This window comes from Chrysochloris asiatica, unplaced genomic scaffold, assembly GCF_000296735.1.
Source record: "Chrysochloris asiatica unplaced genomic scaffold, ChrAsi1.0 scaffold00090, whole genome shotgun sequence".
Classification (NCBI taxonomy): domain Eukaryota; kingdom Metazoa; phylum Chordata; class Mammalia; order Afrosoricida; family Chrysochloridae; genus Chrysochloris; species Chrysochloris asiatica.
This window is the reverse complement of record NW_006408608.1, coordinates 406,846-427,935: the sequence shown is the minus strand read 5'-3', so window position 1 is coordinate 427,935 and position 21,090 is coordinate 406,846. Positions and strand designations below refer to the sequence as shown.

Sequence of the window (21,090 nt, the reverse complement as noted above, 5' to 3'; positions counted from 1 at the left end):
GCTATGGTGTTAGAGGGGAATATTGAAAGTGCAAAAGAACCAATAGTTCCGTTTTGGAAGAAGTGCAGCCAGAGTGCTCCTTGGAGGCCAGGATGGCCAAATTTCGTGTCTCATACTTTGAACGTATTGTTAGGAGGGAACAGTTACTGGAGAAGGATATCATGTTTGGTAAGGTGGAGGGGTCAGAGAAAAAGAGGAAGACCCCCAGCGAGATGGACTGGCCAAGTGGCAGCATCAATGGACTGAAGCATGGCAACAGTAGTGAGGTTGGCCCAGGATCAGACGGTGTTTCGTTCTGCTGTGCATGAGGTCGCTATGGGTCGGTACCGACTCGATGGCACCTAACAACAGCAACAACAACAGGGACCAGTTTGAACAGGTTCAGTCATGGTCAATGAGCAGAAATCAGGACAGCTCACAATTTGCAAAATGTGGGTGCTTGGAATAATGACCAGAACGCAAACACTAACAAGTCAAGCTCCTGGAATGGGAAGGCTCAAGGAAGCGTAGTGAGCCCTTTCCAGAGCCTGATAAGAGATGAGATAATTGGCAGCATAGCTGGCTGCCTTTTGTGAACAGGGCACCACTGTTTCTGACTGTGTCAGGCAAGAGGTTTGATTAGTGAGCAACATGCACGTTGTTCTTGTTTCTTAAGAGGAAACTTTCTAGCATTACTCTCGAATAGTCCCCACCCAGTTATCATTCTAGGTACCCCATTCTGCAAATTCTGGTGTGTCCCAGTTTTGCTTCATTGGCTATGACTCTACTGTGAAGAACTGGTTTGAAGTCCTGGGATTCAGGTCCTGGTCAGCCTTGTTCTTCGCACTGAAGTGAGCTGCTCTGGCAATGGAGACTGATCCCAAAGGAAAATCTGGTAGCTACGACTCCTGGCTGCTCCAGTCTCTCAACATGGATACCTACAGCTACGAGCACAAGGGAATCTGGAAACAGGGACGTCAACAAACTCTGGTGTAAACACACGTGGAATACTATGCAACACCGAAGAATAATGATGAATCTGAGAAACATCTTGCAACACAGATGAACCTGGAGAACATTATGCTAAGTAAAATTAATCAGCCACAAAAGGACAAATATTGTATGAGACCAATTTTGTAGAAGATTTTCTTGGTAAAAGAAATAATCTAGGATGGATATGGGGGACAGGGGGAAGGGAAATTATTCATGTGCTAGAGAGTAGACACATGTTAACACGGGTAACAGGAAAGACAATAGACAACAAGAGGGAGGTTAGCAAAGGAAAGATGACACAGGGAGGAATGTAATAGTTAAAGTGACTAGAGGTAAAAATACTATTAATTGTTGGTATACACAGGGGATTACGAATCGGGCTGTGAACCTTAAGGTCAGCAGTTCGAAATTACCAGCTGTGCCGCGGGAGAAAGATGAGGCTTTCTACTCCCATAAAGATTTACACCCTCGGAAACCCTGTACAGGGTCGCTATGGGTTGGAACTGACTCGACGGCACTTAACAACAACAACAACAATGAAGCAAAGCATATGATTTGCTGAATGTAAAACTGATAATCTACTCTGTAAACCCTCACTCAATCTACAATAAAAAGTTAAAAAAATATTTACAGCTTCAAAAAATCTATAAAGGGTCACATACAAAAAAGTTGGCAGTTTGAACCTGCCCAGAGGCACCTCAGAAGACAGATGAAGTGCAGTGAAACACAAGGTGTGGCTCTTCTAACCCATAGTCTTTGTAACAACAGGCTGGGACCACGCAATGCGGCTGCTTATATCTTCTCTGTCCCTGATGGTCTGGGTAAGAGAAGATGGGAGAAGAGGGTGAAAGGATTATATAATTCAGTTGTGAGTGATTGCTAACAGGGTTGTGATTATAACTATTTGGAGCTCTAACATAGGAACTGGTCAATTTTGCCATCCTAGTGGGTAAAAAAGGAGTTATCTCCAAATCAGGCAGGCAGACCTCACTATTATAAAGAGAGAAGAGCCTGGAGTGGAGCGCTGTCGTTCTGGCATTGAAAACCCTGTGGGCTGAACCTGTGTCATCCAGGAGACAGAGCTGTGACAGGAGAAAAGAGGCAGCAAATCGGTAGTGGTGCAGATGAGACAGAATGCTGGGCTTCCCAGGGCAAGAAGCAAATAAAACCGAGTGCTTTCAGGAAAGAAAGAGGCTTGCTTGTGGAGTGGGGTACGTGCAGGCACTCAGCTGGGGGAATCAGAGCTGAGCGCCTTTGGGCTGAGGCTTATGGAAGGCTGGCACACAGCACTAAAGTTACTTTTAACTGTTGCCATAGCAGGGCAGTGGCTAGGCCAAGGGGCCAAGGGTCAGAGAGAGGCCTGCCTGCAGGCATCTTGAAAATTTCTGATCCTGAATTCTAGCCTGTTAACTTCCATAATAACCCAAATAATTGTTGATCAGTGAGTTGTGTGTGGTCATTAGTATGAACCCAGCAGAGAAGTAGAGAGTAGTGTGGGTGGAACAGCTGGTATCAGGATTGGTAAGGAAGCTTGGAGGGCGGAGGTTGTGGGTTGATGCTGAGTTTGCTGAACCTTCTTCCTTGTGAAGTTAGAGATGTAACAGGCCACCTCTATGCCTTTTATAAAACAGACCCAAAGGTCTGCTTCCAAAAGCCTTGACAACACTAAGGACCAAGTTCTACTCTGCACACATGGCATCACCCTAAGTTTGAATAACTGGGTGGACTTCAGGACTGTGTACTTACCATTACAGTCACCAAGAAACAGTCTCTGTTCCCTCCCCACAAAACACATACAACAAAGGAGTACAAATGGTCCCTGTACTCTTCTCCATTTGGTCACTCAATTTCAAGTTCTAATTGGCCGGACTGCTTTTCCAGTAGGCAACTGAGTCTATTCATAATTGAATCAAACTAGCTACTATTTTTCTGTCTATAACAAAACTCATCAGAATTTCAAACCACTTCTGGTCGTATCAAGGAAAGTGGAAGTGGGTCACATGAGGGCATCCCAGGAGGCCCCATTTCCTTCACAGCATTTTGTCCTGGGTTAGAAGGGCTGTGGCCTGACACAAATCAGAGGCTACTTTATTAGGTGGTGGGTCCTCACCTCAGCAACAGGTTGGGGTTGTGAAGCCTCTCCCCGTCCCATATCCAGGGCAGAAGCCCTGGGCAGGGAAGAGAAGCTCAGCTCAGCACCTCAAGTCTGGGGTCTGATCTGTGTGTCTTTTCCTGCTTTGGGTGTGACAGCTGCAGTTCATTCAATGAGCTAAAGACTTGCATTAAAAGGCTCGGCATAACTTTCCAAGGACTGGAGTTGATTAAAATACTGCTGGAGGCCTTGGGTTGGAATGCTTTTTCCCCTTGTAAAACGGGAACTACAGCACAGTGTCGCCTGCAGGATAGCTCAGAAAAAGCTCAGAAACAGGTACAGCAGAGACTGAACAGGAGTGTTGCATAATTACCAATTATTCCATCCCTGGCTCCTGCTCCAAAGACAATATCCGGCCTAAGAGAGAAAACTTCCCAATCTACTAACCAAAGGGAGAGTGGAAACCAAGTTCCCTCACCCCTCACATAAACCCACAGGGAACTTTACAGGCACTTGAGATTGAGGTCCAATGAGGCCCCGCTCATGTGTTAGAGGGGGAGCTCACTTCCTTGGAGCTGGAGCCCAGGAAGCAGAGAATCTAAGTGCAGGGAGGGGGAGACAAGTCATAGACCCCAGCTGTGCTGCTCCAATGGGGCTCTGAAGGACACTTTGCTAAGAGGGTCCCAGGGGGCAGGGCTCAACTGCTTCCTGAAGCACCAACATGACTTAAAGCTTAGGTAGAGAAAGAATTAACATAGCTCCTTGCATGTGGGTGTGTTATGCATCAATTGGAATGCAATGTTTTCAAAAGAGAAAAGATAGTCTCTGCTAGAGGCAGCCACTTTCATAGACTTGCTTCCCGATATTAGGAGCACTTTGGGGAAAGAATCTGAAAGCAGAGATACACATCAGTAAAACGGCAGTTCTCACTGGCTAGCAAAGTTTCAGAGGAATGGAACTCAAGGGATGAGCTTTTATGACACCATAACTTGTTCGTTAAAACAAATGTGTCTGCTGTTTATCTTGTTTAATACATATAGAGTAGACAGCTGGCCTCAGACCAGCCTTCTACCTTCCAGAAAACACTCTCTGAATTTCCACTAAAATGTCAGCAATCTAGAGCAGGCCTTCCTTCTTGTTTCCACTGTAACCCCAGAGCCACATCATAGCAGACACTGGACAATACTTGTGGAGAGAATACCTTAATTCTGCACCTCCTCCTGGGGGCTTATTAACTGGATAAAGTCCACCCACAGATGTTCATTCTGGATTCACGCTGTCCAATCCCTGCCCTTTCACCCGTGTACAGGAAGTCCCTACTTCTTCCCAGGGCTGAGCACAATGCCTAACTCACACTTGTAACTGTGGTGGAGTTTAGTGCTGTTGACCCTGTATAAGGTTTCCAAGGAGCAGCTGTTGGGTTGGAACTGCCAACCTTGCGATAAGCAGTCCAGTGCTTATCCTCCAGCACTGCATTAGGACTCCCACTGTGGTTAGTTGCCATCAAGTCACAAATGGTTAAGCGCTTGACTAATAGTGGAATGGTTGGCGGTTCAAATAAAGACACGTCAGAAGACAAACCCGGCAACCTGCTTCCAGAACCCAACTCACAGTGGGTGCTCAATAGATGTTAACTGGACCCATCAACTTTGCACTTGTTTAAGCCTTTGAGAGACTGTTTTACATTCCTGAATACAAGTATTACAGACCAGCCTGTCCTTCAAGCTTCCAGAGGTGGGGCAGTGTCTGGGATCCCTAGTCCCAGGATGCTCTCATCACGAGGGACAGAACGGAACTTTGTACTACTTTATACACAGCTGTCACTGGGAAAGTCACTCCCCAACTTCACTGGTTCTGACACAGCTGTCCCTCCCATGGCACCCCCTACTTCTGTGCTGGGTTTGGTAGTTTGTTGCAATGACCTCACAGAACCCAGAGACAATACTAGTGATTATGGGGTTCATTAGGGAAGTGGTAACTGGGTACAATGTGGAATCAGGAACAACTCAGGATATGGACACCTTCTGCTGGGCCCTATTCGGGGCCTCCCTGAGCAAGTGTTACAACTCTTAGCTCCACGGGCTGGCAAGTGCCACTGCAGCCATCTCACACTGCTACGGCTTTGCTACTGTGGCTACACTGCTACCCTTCACTGTCTTCTGTGTTACAAGCCCAAAGACCCCATGCCCTTCAAGCCTAGCAGGGAGGCTAAACTGACCTGTCACCTCCTTAGGGTTCCTTATATCTAATTTGCATGGGTCCCATGTACCTCATTTGCATAGCCCCCCACCCATCAATGTGTGGGAGTTAGGACCATGCATGGATAAAAGAATCAGATTAAGCAAGTCACTGACAGTGTGTGAAATGAGCCAACGGTGGCACAGGCCTCCCTCTCCCTACAGACCTCACCCTGGCTTGGCTAGATGTGGAGACCATGTCCGTGAGCTGTTCCAAACACAGGTACTGCTGAGGCCCAGACTGCAAAGTGCCCAGCTGGCCCTTTCTATTTCTGGAGGGCTACTCTGGTTGCTAACAAGAGAAATCTGCTGAAATGAAAACCTTACAAGGTCAAAGTTGAGCAAGCCACAGCGGCATCTTAACATCATCTGATCCCTCTCCCACATAGACATGTGGGTATTTCTGAAACAGCTTCACAATGGATTTCTGTTGGCTTCCCTCTAGCATGAAGGAATTCATATGTAATAAAATGATGTTTGGGCCAATCTGCAAAGGAAGGTCATTTTCCACCAATCATAGCATGTACCATAATCCCCAGAGAGCAAAAGCTCTGATGCTGGAAAGAAAAAAAAAAGGCAGCTCTGGCAAGATAAAGGAGGCTGTCTTGGCATGACTGCCAAGCATATGCCACACTGCTCTGTAATCGGACCGCTGGTGGACCAAGTAAATTCCTCTACAGTTCTCTGGCTCTGACATCTAAGCAAGGCCATTCCGTTCATGGGGAATGCTGGCAAACCCTAACATTCCTGTCAGTCTTAAAATTGGCAACTTCTTGAAAACCACTACTCCCTTGCATTGTTCTCGGCAGGTGAGCAGGTGAGGAGTGGCTGCAGGCTGCACTGAGCAAGCAGTGCCTCAGCTGCTTGGGAAACATCTAAGCGATCCCTGACTGCATGAAACAAAGATCCAGATACGTGGGTTCTACGTGGACTCATCATTGTACACATGTTCTGAAATGACAGCTTTGTGAAGAAACTAAACCTGCATGTAGAATTCAGAACTACCACAGTACACACAACAACAGTACAACTCAACATAGGCCAATTCTTATATAGAATAACGGGAATATGCAAATTCAGCATAAAACAAAGAAAGGAAAAAATGTCAATCCCAGGGAAAGCAGGAAACAAGTGGCACTGATGACTGGAAAACACTCAAAGAAGTAATTTTTTCAATTGGCCATGTTGTTGTTATTGTTAGGTGTCATCAAGTAGGTATCCCATAGAGACCCTATGCACAGCCGAATGAAACACTGCCCGATCCTGGGCCCTACTGTTGCCACGCTTGAGTCCATCGACACTGCCACTTGGCCAATCCATCTCGTTGGGGGTCTTCTTCTTTTTCTCTCCCTACCAAATATGATATCCTTCTCCAGCAAATGGTCCATCCTGACAATATGTCCAAAATATGAGAGATGAAGTTTGGCCATCTTGGCCTCTAAGGAGCACTCTGGCTGCACTTCTTCCAAAACAGATCTATTGGTTCTTTTGGCAGCCCATGACACTTTCAATATTCTCCTCCAATACCATAACTCAAAGGCATCAATTCTTTTACAGTCTTCCTTAGGATTCAATTGGCCATAAGGATTCAGTAAACTGCCCCTTACGCACTTAAGCCAGACAGCTAATCAGAAACCACTTCCGAAGCATGCCAATAAAGTTTAAATGAGGCATGCTTTCCCAGATCCTAATTTGTTGAAAGCCATACTCCATTTCCATTTTGACATACATCATATGTCAAATACTATTCAGTGAATGAGAACACTTACTCCCCAGTGATGACAGGAAATCTACCATGGTCTCTTGCTCAACCTCATGCAACAGACAGGGCCCAAGCTTGGCCTTCTCGACACAACCTCAGCAAGGGGAAGCTGGTGCCTCTCAAATATCCCCATGAAGAGACAGACAAAAGTGAATTGAAAATCCTAAATGGCCAACCTCTTAAAAAAGGAAGTGTTCCCCAAGGGTCTAGGCTTACTTTGTAAATCGACTGAACTTTATTTTCCACATTATCTATCTTAATAAAAACCTTATTTTAGAGCTAATGAATGAAATTATTACTACTGCCTCCCCCAAACAGGTACAACCGGCGCACCATATTTAATCTGCCACTTTGAGTATAAGCGGTTGGGTCCTGAAGTACCCAGCAAGCGGAGAATCACAGGAGGAGAACTCAGGAGCCCAGGAACTGCTAAGGAGCACACTAACCACCCTGGCTTCTTCCTCACACTGCAACTTGCATAGAGGACAGGTTTCAGCATTTCGTTTCCAGAATTGATATGTTTTCCTGTTCCACCTACTATTTCTGTGGCTGACAAGCCAGGAGAGGGCACAAGAAAAGAACACAGGCTGAAAGGAAGTCAGGCTCAGGGTATGATTCCTGCCTGTGTATAGAAAGCTGTGTAGACTGACCCGAGCCTTGTAAGTTTTTTAAATGGTGGAGTGGCCATACGCACCATTTGGGAGTATGGTAGAATTAAATGGATTGATGCAAATATAAGTCCTGGCACACAGGAGTCCTCACAACCCTGGTCTAACCCCACCCCATCTCTAGGATACAACTGACAGAAGACAAGGTTGTAAAATAAAAAAAGGAAATAAGATAAAAGTGCTATTTTGCATCATATATCAATGAGAGATAGTGTGGCATATCAATGGAGTCTAAGTACCATCCTGCAAATTAAACCTCAGGGCTGATCTCTGGCACCCAGTACTTGGCTCGTGAGAGATGACTTGTGCTGCTCTCCTTCATTCAGCACCACCGCTGTCATTTCCCTGTGGCGCCCCAGTAAGCTAGGCACATGCAGCCAGGGACTCAGCGGGCCAGGTTTCCAAAAAGAGCAGCTCCTCGTACATCTCTAAAAGAGTGATGAGGGAATCACAGAGCAGAGACACAGCTGTAGTCAAAAGTACAACACTTCAGTGGCCATGAGAACAAAAGAACCTGTTAAACACCATGAAGACTCTACTGAAACTATTTGCTCATTACTTTTAACTTCTAGGTTTGGTTGATTCCAAAATAAAGTAATAGCTAAATCGACAAACCAAACTTAAACTCAGCCAAGCACACACGATACTTGTTATGGATGAAATTGTGCCCCGCCTCCCCAAATCTGTTTTAAATCGTATATCTGTGGCTGTAATCCCGAGAAGGAAGAACAAATGGAGGGGAAGACGCACACCACATGAAGATAGCCAAGAAATGGACACTGAAGAGAAACAAGGAGAATGCCTTCTCCTACAGCCAGTGTCCTGGACTTCGAATCCCCCTATTATGTGAGAAAATAAAGCCACCCACTTGTGGCATTTCTGTTATAGCAGCACTAAGAAACTGAGAAAAAACATACATACTGAAGAAAAAGAAGCCTGGGCAGCAGGCCTCCTTAAGGATCTGATCACACCTTCAACGTTTACCCACTCTTCCACAAAGAATCAATCACAGATTTCTGGCCAAGAGAAATGTGCATGGGGCTTTTCAGACTGCACTCTGAAGTGTTACCTTACAGGACTGTGGAGAGCTAAGTAACACCATGCACTTAAAGGGCTCAGCACACAATGCTGTTGTTAAGTGCCATGGAGTCGATTCCAACCCATAGCGACCCTGTAGAGGGTTTCCAAGGAGCATGCAGTAGACACTCAATAAGTAGAGCTATAGTAGCAATTACTATCACTTCAAATTCAAATCCTCCCTCTAAACTTCAAGAGCTCATGTGACGGATCTGACTTTACATTCCATCGTTTCCCTAGGAAGACCGTGTCCTCTAACCCCAGGAGACTACACTGTTCCCCACGCCCACCTCACACATCTTTCACACTCATGCCCAGATTCTATATTAAGTCAGACCCAACTAATCTAACATCTGGGGAAATGTTTAAAAATCAGGATGATGTTGTTAAGTGCCACTGAGTCGGCTCTGACTCATAGCGACCCTGTACAGGGTTTGCGAGGAGGAGCTGGTACGTATGAACCGCTAGCCTTGCAGTTAGCAGTCCAGTGCTACGCTGGACTATACAGCACTACACTGAGACTCCAAAATCAGGATAATTTGCTTAAAAACCCAAATATACGATTCCTCCAGGAAAATGCGAAAACAAGCAGAAGAGGATCACACTCATGCTCACAGGGCAAACACTATACTGGAGCAGAGGGGCAGCTTCCTTTTCAAAAGGTCCCCAGACTTGTCATCCTTTTCTCACACCACCTCCACTGAATTCATTCATCTGCCTCACTGGCTCTTGGTTTGTGATCCCTGATTCTGAGTATATAATGCATTCATTTACACTGCAATTCAAACTTTGGGTTCTCGAATACGAATCTAAAACTTTAGGCTAGGGCCCATCCATTTCCCATGCCCACCTTCTCCTCTTTGATTCCATTCCACAAGCACCCATACTTACCTTTCTGGTCAGGTCCATTTACCTCAAGAAATAACCTTCTTCTCACTTCTGAACTTAGTACTTATAAAACTCACTAAGTTCACAACTTCTTCAACAGGCCCACATATTAGCTGCCTAGTGGAGAGTCTGTATAATACAAGTAACTGCACTATGAACCCTAAAGGTTGCCGTGAAGTGTTTTATCTGTGAATGGTACAGGGGGTCAGCAGTAAAACTGTTTTGAATTCATTTATCACTATGGTAAACAAGCAAGCTCTCAAACCACTATTTTAAAATCATCTCACTGATGAGCCACATTTGAGAACTGATCATTAAAACCAAGGAGTCCTAGTGTGGTGCTGCAGGAATAAACACTTGACTGCAAGGCTGGTTTGAACTGCAAGGTTGGAGGCTGAAACTCACCAGATATTCCTTGGAAATGCTATAATAGGGCCATTATGAACCAGAACTGATTCAACAGCACTTAACAACAACAATTATAACCAAGAGACATGGGGTGCAGAGTTCCCATCTTGGTGGCAAAAGGTCTTGGGTTATCTCAACTGACCTCTTAGAGTCTGATTTTTCCCTTCCTTGGAGTATTTCCCATGACTTTATATATGCCAGCAATTTGTCTTACACTGTCTTACGCTACAGAATTTAAAAAATTGTATCCTGAGCATTTTCAAATAATATAATGGTTCCAATTAAGCTGAGGCACCACTCTGAGACCAATATTTTGAGTTTAAAAGAAAAAAGAATGGAATATTTTTAAGAAAACCATAGCAGTGATGAGCTCTTTAAAAGCCAAATGAAGGAGCCACCGAAGCCCTTACAGGGGAGAGGTCTGTTCAAACAAAGCAATGTGAATACCTCCCCTGCAAGTCTGCTGGTTGTGTGTGGTACCTTCCTCACCATGCCCAAATGCATGGTACTGGGAAATGAACACAGAGTAGTTGTAGGAGGCACCCACAGAGTGTAACCATCTGTTATCAACACGGTGGTTCTTTAAAAAGAGATAGCCATACGAAGTTCATCTTCTGTCTGTCAGGAGGAATCTCATAGCTCAGTGACCAGCTGAGGATGACAGCAAGTTTCCTGTGTAGTTTGAATTCTGCATGGAAAAAGCGACGCCAAGCAAGCAAGTGGGAGCCATTGTCCCAAATGAGACCAGAAGAACAAGGCACGTACCAGGTCGATCAGGTCACTGAGGTTTTTCTCGATTTGCTGTGGAGGCAGGCGCCTCATTAAATCCAAGGCACAGTCCAGCTGCTGATCACTCTGCGGAAAGAGGAAGAACAGTGCGTAAGTCAGTTTTGCCAAAACGAATTCCAACCCCTTTCTTTTAAAACGTGTTCTTTCAGTTGTTGCTTGCCTATGGAATTCTAAAACCCAGAAAGCACTGCAGCCAGCCCTCTGGTAGACCGCTGCGTGCTTGTAGCTTAGAGTGAGACCGCCAAGCAGGCTTCCGCAATAATAACCTCTATCACAAGCCGAGACATTCAGAAAGACACGAAAAGATCTGCTCTCCTTTTCTACCCACATCTCAAAGCCTTTTGTCAGCTTTCCTCCTACTCAGCAGACCATGGGAGTTAGAGATGTACTGAGTTCTGGCTGGTTCTGCAGTAAGCCTGCTTCATCCTGGGGAGAAACAGCAGATACCATCACCAGGCTAGGTTCCGTGAGGAGCTCAGAGCCAGGGACAAAGCCAGGTGAAGAACAAATGTCAAGATGCATACAAAGATTAAAAGCTCTTCACGGAATGATTCTCAAGTTGGGGAAAAGACGAGAACTTATCACTGGGGGGTCTGTTCTGTATTCGCTTTTCTACTTTCAATTTAAGTGCTGTCGAGTTAGTTCCAATTTATTATGACACTAAACAGAGTTTCCAAGGAGTGACTGGCTGGTGGGTTTGCACTGTCAACTTTTTTAGTTAGCAGCCCAATGCTTATTCTGCAGTGCCATACCAGGACAAATTGCTTACCCTCTGTTGTTATTGTTGTTAAGTGCTGTTGAGTTGGTTCCAACTCGCAGTGACCCTGAATGGGTATTTGAGGAGGGGCTGATGAGTTTGAACCAACAACCCTGCAGTTCAGTACTTATCCTACAGAGCCACACCAGGACTCCTTGCCCTCTAGGAGCCTCTACTTGTTTATCTATAAAATGGGAACAGTATTTACCCTCTTTATTGACTACTGAATGTGCTTTGGGCTGCCAAAAGAATGAACAAATCTGTGTTGGAATACAGTCAGAAGGCTCCTTGGGAGGAAGCAAGGAAAATAAGACTTTTTCTCACGTACTTTGGACATGTTACCAGGAAGGACCACTGGAGAAGGAACATCATTATTTGGTAAAGAACAGAGTCAGTGAAAAAGAGAAAGACCCTCAACCAGATGAATGGCACAGTGGGTGCACGACGGGCTCCAATACAGAAATGACTGTAAGGATGGCTCAGGGACTCAACAGCACGTAATAACAAGCTACCCTCTCAGAGGGTCATAATGATTTGGATGATGAATGTAGACTGACAGCAAACCAGGTACCCTCGCATCAACTCTGATTCATGATGATTCCACGTGTGTCAGAGTAAAACTCTACTCCACGGGGTTTCTCAATGGCTGATATTTATCAATGCTGATAAACTGAGCATGTTTATCATTTGCATCACCCAAGGTAATATATGTGGGGAGGCATTTTCTGTGTGTATGTGTAAACAAGCATACATATTTTAAATGTTTATTGTGTAATAATACCCCCACTTACTCCAACCCTGAAGTCTTTCTTTTACTCAAGTTCAAAGTACACTAGAGTTCACTTTAAACTGCATGCTCGAAAGCCACACATAACTACATATTCTTTGTTGGCCAGAAAGCAAAGAAACCCATAAATGATTCAAGTCAAATCTGCTGTTACAACTGGCACCTGGTGGGTAGAGGCTGGTGTTGCTACTAGCATCTTATACCACAGTGTGGCCACAACCACCACCAGACCTCAAATGCCAGTGAAGTCACGGGTGAGACGCCTTGGGGGTGTTGCAGGCTCCCAGAACCAGATCAAAGTTAAGGCTTCTCTGTCCAGAACACTATACAGGCACAGGAACATTCTACATATTAATTCTAATTCACAGACTACTCACACCTCTAAGGCGTTCTGGTCTTTGGACAATGCATTTACTTGACCAGAAGGAGTCACCCTAAGAAGACACTTACTTTTATCCCTGCAGTGCAGTCTGTTCACCCTCAGCCTCAACAAGCTGTTCGTGCCCTCAGCCCCTTCAAGGGCGTGAGCAGCATGTGGGGTCCCTTCCTGACAGGCCGCCATCTAACTGTATCTAGAGTAGAAAGACTGAAATTACTACTACAGAACTATCTAACTCAAATATTTCAGCAATCTCAATCTTAATTGGAAAGGTTTCACTATAAATTTCTACGGCTAAGGGCGTTTAACTATCATTAAATTAGTAAGTGACTAAATGCTTCCCACAAGTGAGGCAACATGGAAAATCTTACTGACAGCTTGTGAAACATTAAAATAGCGTTAACTGGAGTCACTGAAGAAGCCTTGGTGGTGCCGTGGTTTAATTGCTTAACTGGGAACCAAAAAGTTGTTAGTTCAAACCCACCAGTCACTCTGTGGGAGACAGATATGACAGCCTACTTATGTACAGATTGTTGTTAAGTGCTATCAAGTTGGCGCCAACTCATAGTGATCCTGTGTAGTGTTTCCAAGGAGCGGCTGGTGAGTTTGAAGTGCCAACCCTGTGGTTCACACTGACCTTGCAGTCCAATGCTTTATCCCACAGTGCCAGATTACCGCTTTGGAAACCCCTATGCGGCAGTTCTACTCTTTCCTCTAGGGTCATCAGGAGACCTCATTGACTTGATGGCAATGGGTTGAGTCATTCACTTGGGAGTCATCCCAAATACTAAGGGTCAAAACAAGAAAGGGCATGAGAGAATGAAGGAAACACAGGTGACCTGCAGCTACATGCAACAAGTGTGACCTTAGTAACTGAAGTGATGGAGGCCCTAGGAACTATCTGTGCCGCTGTAACTTTTATAAAGCTTAAAAACTTGCAATATCTATTCGATGTATGAGTGTGACTGAGTTTTAAACTTGGAGGTCAAGGGGTTTTTTGTTGTTGTGTATGTGTGTTTGAGACAAGGAAACAATAAATACAAAATTCAGATGAGTGAAAATATAGCAGGTTTTGAGAAGAGGCCAAAAGGGATAGATGAAAGTTGATTAACCACAGGTACTGTGTGCGGTGATGGGTCCAAGGGTATTCATTATATGCACCATGCTTCAAAGGTCCAAATATGCTAAGAAATTCCTCTGTAGTCTTCATATACATACATAGCTTTATATATGGTGGCTGTGGTTATATGTCGTGGAGTTGGATTCCAACTCACAGTGACCCTGCATAGGGTTTCCGAGGCTGTAGATCTTTATGGGAGCAGAAAGCTTCATCTTTCTCCCATGGAACCGCTGGCAGTTTCAAACTGCTGATTGTGAGATGAGCAGACTGGCTCGTAATCACTACGCTACCAGAGCTCCTTATCTTTTTATATATATATACCTTTTGATATATATTTGTTGTTGATAAGTGCTATGGAGCCAGTTCCTTCTCATAGTGACCCTATATAGGGTTTCTGAGGCTTTAAATCTTTGTGGGAGCAGAATGCCTCATCTTTCTCCCCTGGAGTGGCTAGTGGGCTTGAACTGCAGATCTTGTGGTTTGCAGTTCAGTGTTTCTCTTGTTTGAAAGGTAAGAGAAACAATTCAAACAAGAGCAAGCAAGGACAGGACCTGGCCTCTCTCGAATATGCCAACTTGTGGATTAGGGTTTGCATGAGACGGCCTCTGCGAGTCTTTTGGATGGGCCAAGCCCACCATCTCACTCCGTGTGGATTAGGGTTTGGGTGAGAAGGCCTCCGCGAGTCCTCTGGATGGGCCAAGCCCACCATCTCACCCCATGTGCAAACCTGCCCTGCCCTTCAGAAGCATCTTCCCAGATTCACCCTCCAAGTGCAAACACTACTTTCCCCTAGAGTTCTACCTTATAGGCCTCCAACTAGGTTGAAATTCAACAACCATTTGTTAGGGGGGCAACTGGCAGTCAGGCCTTGAACTAATAAGCCCGTGAGTGAAATAGCTCCACCTCTTAAGGCACAAACTGTCCACAAAATAGTAAATAATCACAAGGTAGTGTAATGGGACACAGGAGTTTCACATCACAGTTCACAATATATAAATTGGCACTTCTTCATGTGCCAATTATTTTCCTAGGATTTCCCTCCCTCGAGGTTTATTTTCCCCTACCTCCACCTTTCAATTTATTTTGTAAGCGCTCTCCCATGACTAAAAGTGGGGGCTCCTTCAAAACTGATCCAGACACTGCCTTCATAAAATTAACTTCATGAATTCTATCTTCCACTCCAGGCGTTTTCCAGTTGAAAGGCAAATAGTAAAAGAACAGCCATTTCACTTCATTCTCCAGAATGTTCTGCTCATTCAATTAGTCATTTGACAATTGTTTATTAGGTGTTTCCTAGGTAACAGCACTATTTATATTCTGAATGGTGGACATAACAAAGTTTCTGTCTTCATGAAGTTCATGGTGTAATCAAAATCAATATGGGAAAAAGCAGGGAAGAATCCTTGCTAGGGTATCAAAGGATAGAGGGGACAGGTATGCCCACTTAAAGCTGCGTGAGGCGCCAAAGGATACGTTGAAGTTTTTGCTTTACAGTATATAAACTTGAGTTAAGAAAAGTTAAACTTTGTGCTAGTTTTTCCACATGACTTAAGGAAAAAGCACAAAACTGGCTTACATCAGCCAGCAAAAAACAAAACAATTGCCAACACTGCCTAGGAAAACTTTTTCAGAATAATAAGTCAGTTTATTACCACTCACTATTGTCTCAAAAAATCTGCTAAAACTTGGCCTATTGAGTTAATCAAAAGGGCAAAGTCTGGTTTGGGAATCATCATCAAACGAAATAAAGTCAATCTTTAGGTGGGGTTAAAGAACAGACCGCGCTCCAATTTACGATCAGCTTAAAGTCCAGTATACCGGATATATGCCCACAAATGCGATGTGCTATATAACAAAGGGGCATTCTAAGTGGTACGGAAGAGCCCCACGCCATTTCTCCAGAGAGGGGGACTGAGCCGAGCTATCGCTTGATGAGTGGGAGTGCAGAAGGTGGGCAGCAGGTGCAGCAAGATCAAAGAAGAAAGATAAGGGTAAGCAGAGCACACTGGCAGGCCCGTGGGAGGTGAGGGAGATGGGCGTTGGGAAGTAGCACTGGGGAGGTCATTGGGGTCCCGAGTTTAGGGGCCAGTTAAGGCCAGATGCTCAAAGGGCTGCAGTTTTCTAATCAGACTTCAGGGTCCAGCCCTCACATCTCTCAGCATTGTTTCGCTTTCTGTCTGCTTTAACGATAAGCTATCTGTGCCATGTTCTTTATTTTTTAAAACTTTAAAATCACTTTTCCATGAAGGATTAACAACAAGAAAAACCAAAACAAATTATTACCATCTAGTCAATGACGACTCATGGAAGCTTGTATGTGTCAGAGTAGAGCTGTGCTCCAGTGGGCTCTTACTGGCTGATTTTTTGGAAGTAGATCACCAAGGTCTGAGGCACTTCTGGGTGGACTCAGGCCTCTACTCTTTCAGCTAAAAGCAGAGCATGTAAACTCTTGCACCACCGGGGGACTCCCCATGGGGGACTTGTTGTTGTTAAGTGTCCTTGAGTTGGTTCCAACTCAGTAATCCTGGAGTGGCTGGTGAGTTTGAACCGCAGGCCTTGAGGTTCAAACCGACCTTGTAGTCCAGTACTTACCCTACAGTGCCACACCAGGACTCCATGGGGGAGGAACAGCCCCTCAAGAGTTTCCACAGGAAATGACATAAACGTGGTTGCACTTTAAAAGGTGAAGCCACAGAAGGCTGTAACAGTATCTCCCATCCTACATGCTCTTTACAATGTGACTTAGATACTCCTGCCATTAGATATAACGTGAGGCCAGTGTCCTCTCCCCTTAGAAATAGGGAAGCTTCTGGACTATTTGTATCTACAGAGTACTGAGACTAGGTCACGCAAGGTGATTCAGGTTTTAGCTGGCTGGCTATAACAATCATGTTTGGACACTGAAGCTACAATGCAACCAGATCGACTATCCAAAGGCTGTCAGCCTAGTCCATGCAGAAAAGTCACATGAAAAGACTCTGAGACTATAAAGTAAGGGTTACCTCTTAGGCCCCCACTGCTCCAACTTCAGCTGTCCAAGAAACCACCTAGCCAAAAAACCCTCCTCATTTCCTGACCCACAGAAACCAACAAGATAACTAAATGATAATTGTTATTGCAAATCACTAAGCTTGGGGTGATGTGTCCCACTTAATGATTTTAGAATGGTTCTGGTAACTGAGGGGAGAGGAGGGACTTGGGGCAGGAGGACACGCAGAGGGGCCATTCCATCACCAGGGCTCGGCCTATGGTTGGAGAGGAGGGGGATATTCACAGACTCTGAGGAAGAACAAATAACACCCGAAGTCTGGGATGACATCTAAGTTTTCTAGCTGGGGCCCCCTGGTAGAAAATAGCACTTTCAGACTCACTTAGAGTATGTGTAGCTTATGTGTGTCCTATCTCAACACAGTGTTTGCCATTTCAAGGACCCGCAGTAACTCAGACTGTTAACAGTATTTCAGAGCAGAAGTCTCTCTTGGCTTGCCCTAGAGACGGGGTAAAGATCTGTACTTCATAGCATCTGTCCATACATAAACAGCCAACCTACAGGCTCGCAGCCTTTAAAGTTCATCTAGACCTTTTCTTGTTTAGATTAGCAAGAGGCTTAGCAAATACTTCATAGACAGCACTAAGGTAAACTTTACTGGAGCTACAGTTGACTAATCACAGATTTATGGAGTCTAACTTCACCATGGTTTGTCTTGTATAATCTATGACCCAACAAGTAACTTTGTTTAAAATCTGAATCTGTTTTCTGCCATGAGGCTCAGGAACAATTTGTGCTGGGGGCTATTTAGGGAAAGATTCGTGGGCCAGCCCAGTCAACAACTCATCTTCAGGTCACTATGGAAAAGTGCACATTTTGGATTAATAAAGAGAAAAGTGGTTTCTTCCACTGCCTGCCATCCCTCTGGTTCCATCCTCTGGAAGGGAAACAGTGATGACAACCGCACACAGTGGGCGATGCCTCGCCAAACACAAACACAGGCTTTCCCTTCGGATGACTTCTCATTCCCATGGGAAAACCCAATACTCTGTATCGTGTGAATCAAAGCCACAGTGACAAGTCCTCTTGGCAGACTAAGAAGCCTTCAATCTTTCAGGATCTACTGTATATCACCATAGCTGGGCCAATGTTACTATGAGCACCATGAAATGTAATTGTATTCTAATAAATCTTTCCTTTTAAAAACTTCTCAATCCGTTAGGATCACAGGTATTTGGATCTAGATGGACTGTTCAAGGTCATCTCAAATGAATAATGAAATTCAGAGAAACTATTGCAAGGTTGCACAATCAGTGGCAAAATCAGCACTTGAATCCTTATCTTCATATTGAGAGGTTTTCTGCTATTCACCATGCTTTCTTTCCACTGGATTCACTTACTAACAACTACGGGGTACTGGGGACACAGGACGAAGATCGTCAGACATGGGCCTTGCCTTCAAGGAAGAAGACAGCAGAGTAAAGAGCAGGAAAAGCCAACAATGTTACCTTTAGTCTACACTTAACAAAGCCAACATCGCAGTTACTTCATTATTCATTGAGAACCTGGGAGAAGTTCCTTCTAGTGACTTTTCCAGATAACCAAAGTACCAACTTAAAACAAACACCTAAACATGGCAATCCCCCTAAAATGTCTCACATAGCCCATCTTTTGACACTGAGGACAATGCAGTACACAGGGGAACCCTTTCTCACTGGTCAAGGGAGACAGTTTTGAGCATTCATTTCTGAAAAAGAACGCTGTGCCTGCTTTTCTGGATCTCTTGGCTCTCCTGGCAGGCTGTCCTCATCTAGTAGGCTCTATCTAAGCCAATAGGGCTTGACAAACCAGAAAACTAGAAATCCACTCCTGTTAAAAAATCAACATAGAAGAATAAATCACTAACTCATAGCTTGAGGTACCAAGTCATGGGCCCACAGGGAAGTTCAGAGTCTCTGCTAACACCCTGACATCGTATAAAGAGGTGTTGAGCGTATCTTTGCACACACTTTTCCTAGGCTGAGGGTGCACAGCTTTTATATTTTTTAAAGATCAGTCTAAGAATCTAAAGGCACAGATGTGATATGACAAAAATATAATTCCTACTCTCCCACTTAACCTGTAATGTGGAGCCAAGCAAGTCACCACTTATACGGAGTCTCCATCTCCTCTGCAAGGCCACTGAGAATGAAATGCAGTATCTATCTGGCAGAGCATACCCTCTCATTCCATCCTTCAAAACTGGGAGGAGCTCTCCAACAAAAAACATTTTTAACTGTCTTATCTGCTAGGACGTGACATTTTTTGGGTGCAAGAAGGCCCTTTCCACCCTGATTTTTCCCTCTTATTTGATGCAGGTTTTCCATTTAGGCTGCCAGGAGTCTCTAAGAAAGGTGGGTGGAGTGTTATTTCAGTTTCCAAGTCATTAAACACCAACAAAGGAGGGCAAGCTTTCATAGCAGTCACGCACACAGCCCCACCTCCCCTGTGTAGGATGGAGCCTATAGGGCTGAAGGTTTTCTAAACCAAAAAGAGAGGAAGGTATAATGCATTCTGGGCAGAAAACTTGTTTGTTCTGTAGCTATGGCCTTGCTCCGCTTTCTTTCTGAAGTTCTTGGATCCATTTCTGTGGTCCAGCATATCACCAAGACATATTTCTACCATTAAACCTTCTCCCAGTTTGCTGGTATTTCCAAACCCATCTTAGGCCATCAAATCCAGAAAAACAGTACGGTCCGAGGAGGACCCCCAAACTCCCTTGACTCGGCAAGGAGAAGTTCCATGTACTTCTCCCTGGTATATTTATTCTGGAGCAAAGCTTAGCAACCTACACACAGGCTCTGTGTCAAATGCTACAACAGCCATCAGCAGATTTTCCCCTTACACATCCTCCTCAGGAAGCGCAAGACCTAAAATGAGTCACACTCAGGAGTTGGAGCTATACCTGTGCTTTAGTTTGGATTTAAAAAAAAAAAAAAAAGGCTTTGGAGAAGATTCGATGTTTACAGCCCTCTTTAGCTGCAAGATATTACAGAGCGGTTTCTCAGCAGAGATCAAAGTTTATCTGGCAAACTTGGTGGAATGGCAAAAATTCTAAATAAGGAATTAGCAATCTGGGATCCCAGAGGAAGACTGTGAGAGCACATTATAACTGGCAAAGCCAGAGTTCCTACTCAGCTACACCTTAAGTACAAGTCAATTTGGGTCACTTACCAATCCTGGTATGACACTGTAGGATAAGCACTGGACTACAAGGTTGGTTTGAACTTCAAAGTCAATGGTTCAAACCTACCAGCCGCTCTTCAGAAACCCTATATAGGATTGCTATGAATTGGAACCAACTTGATGGCATTGAACAGCAGCAGCAGCAGCAGCAGCAAGAGCAACAAGCTCTTCTCGAAAAGAGTTGCCTTTTTCCTACTGCATTGTCTACGTTTACCCATCCCTAATCCTGGTGTAAGGAGCTCTGGGAGTGCAGTGGTGATGAGTTGGGCTGCTAAACCTCAAAGTCAGCAGTTCGGAACTACTAGCTGTTTCACGGGAGAAAGATGAGTGACCCTGCACAGGGTCACTATGAGTTGGAACTGACTCCAGGGCACACCACCACCACCACCAATCCTGGTGTGGCACTATAGGATAAAGCACTAAACTGTAAGGTCGGTGTGAACGGTAAGGCCTGCAGTTCAAACTCACCAGTCACTCCGTGGAAACCCTATACAGGGTCGCTAGGAGTCAGAACCAACTCCATGGCACTGAACAACAACAACAACACAAATCTGGCCAGTTCCCAACCCCGACTACCTCAGAAAAGCTTGCCGGTCCCTGGTTCCACTGTACTGATGCTTGGTTCCCATTCCGCCCTTAATCTAAAGGCATCTACTGCCTGGTTTTAATGACTCTGGTCTATACTGAGCAGAGGGGATGACTTTATGCAGAGAAATACCCCAGGTCAGATGATAACTGACAACCCCACTGTTCAGATGATGCTCTCTGCCAGATATCACCTGCTTTCTTTTTGGCTTGGCTTGTGAGCCAGATGGGTGAACAGGAGCATTTTATGTGAGGTGTGCCTCCTTCTACCTCTCCAGGTTTTAAAACATAGACTTAGAAATGATTAGCTCTAAGAGTCCTAAAGAAAAACTCTTGCTTTTTTTTTTTTTTTTTT

The 21,090-nt window shown here is 44.7% G+C and overlaps 1 protein-coding gene across 3 annotated transcripts in view; it reads right to left on the bottom strand.

The window, feature by feature from the left end:
* The window catches only part of CAPZB (capping protein (actin filament) muscle Z-line, beta), a 182,873-nt gene that overhangs the window by 100,162 nt on the left and 61,621 nt on the right, over positions 1-21,090 (bottom strand). For all 3 annotated transcript variants that reach the window (XM_006866320.1, XM_006866321.1, XM_006866322.1), the window contains exon 2: positions 10,870-10,959. In XM_006866320.1, coding sequence (XP_006866382.1) covers positions 10,870-10,959 — 90 coding nt within the window. The remainder of the gene's footprint in view (positions 1-10,869; positions 10,960-21,090) is intronic.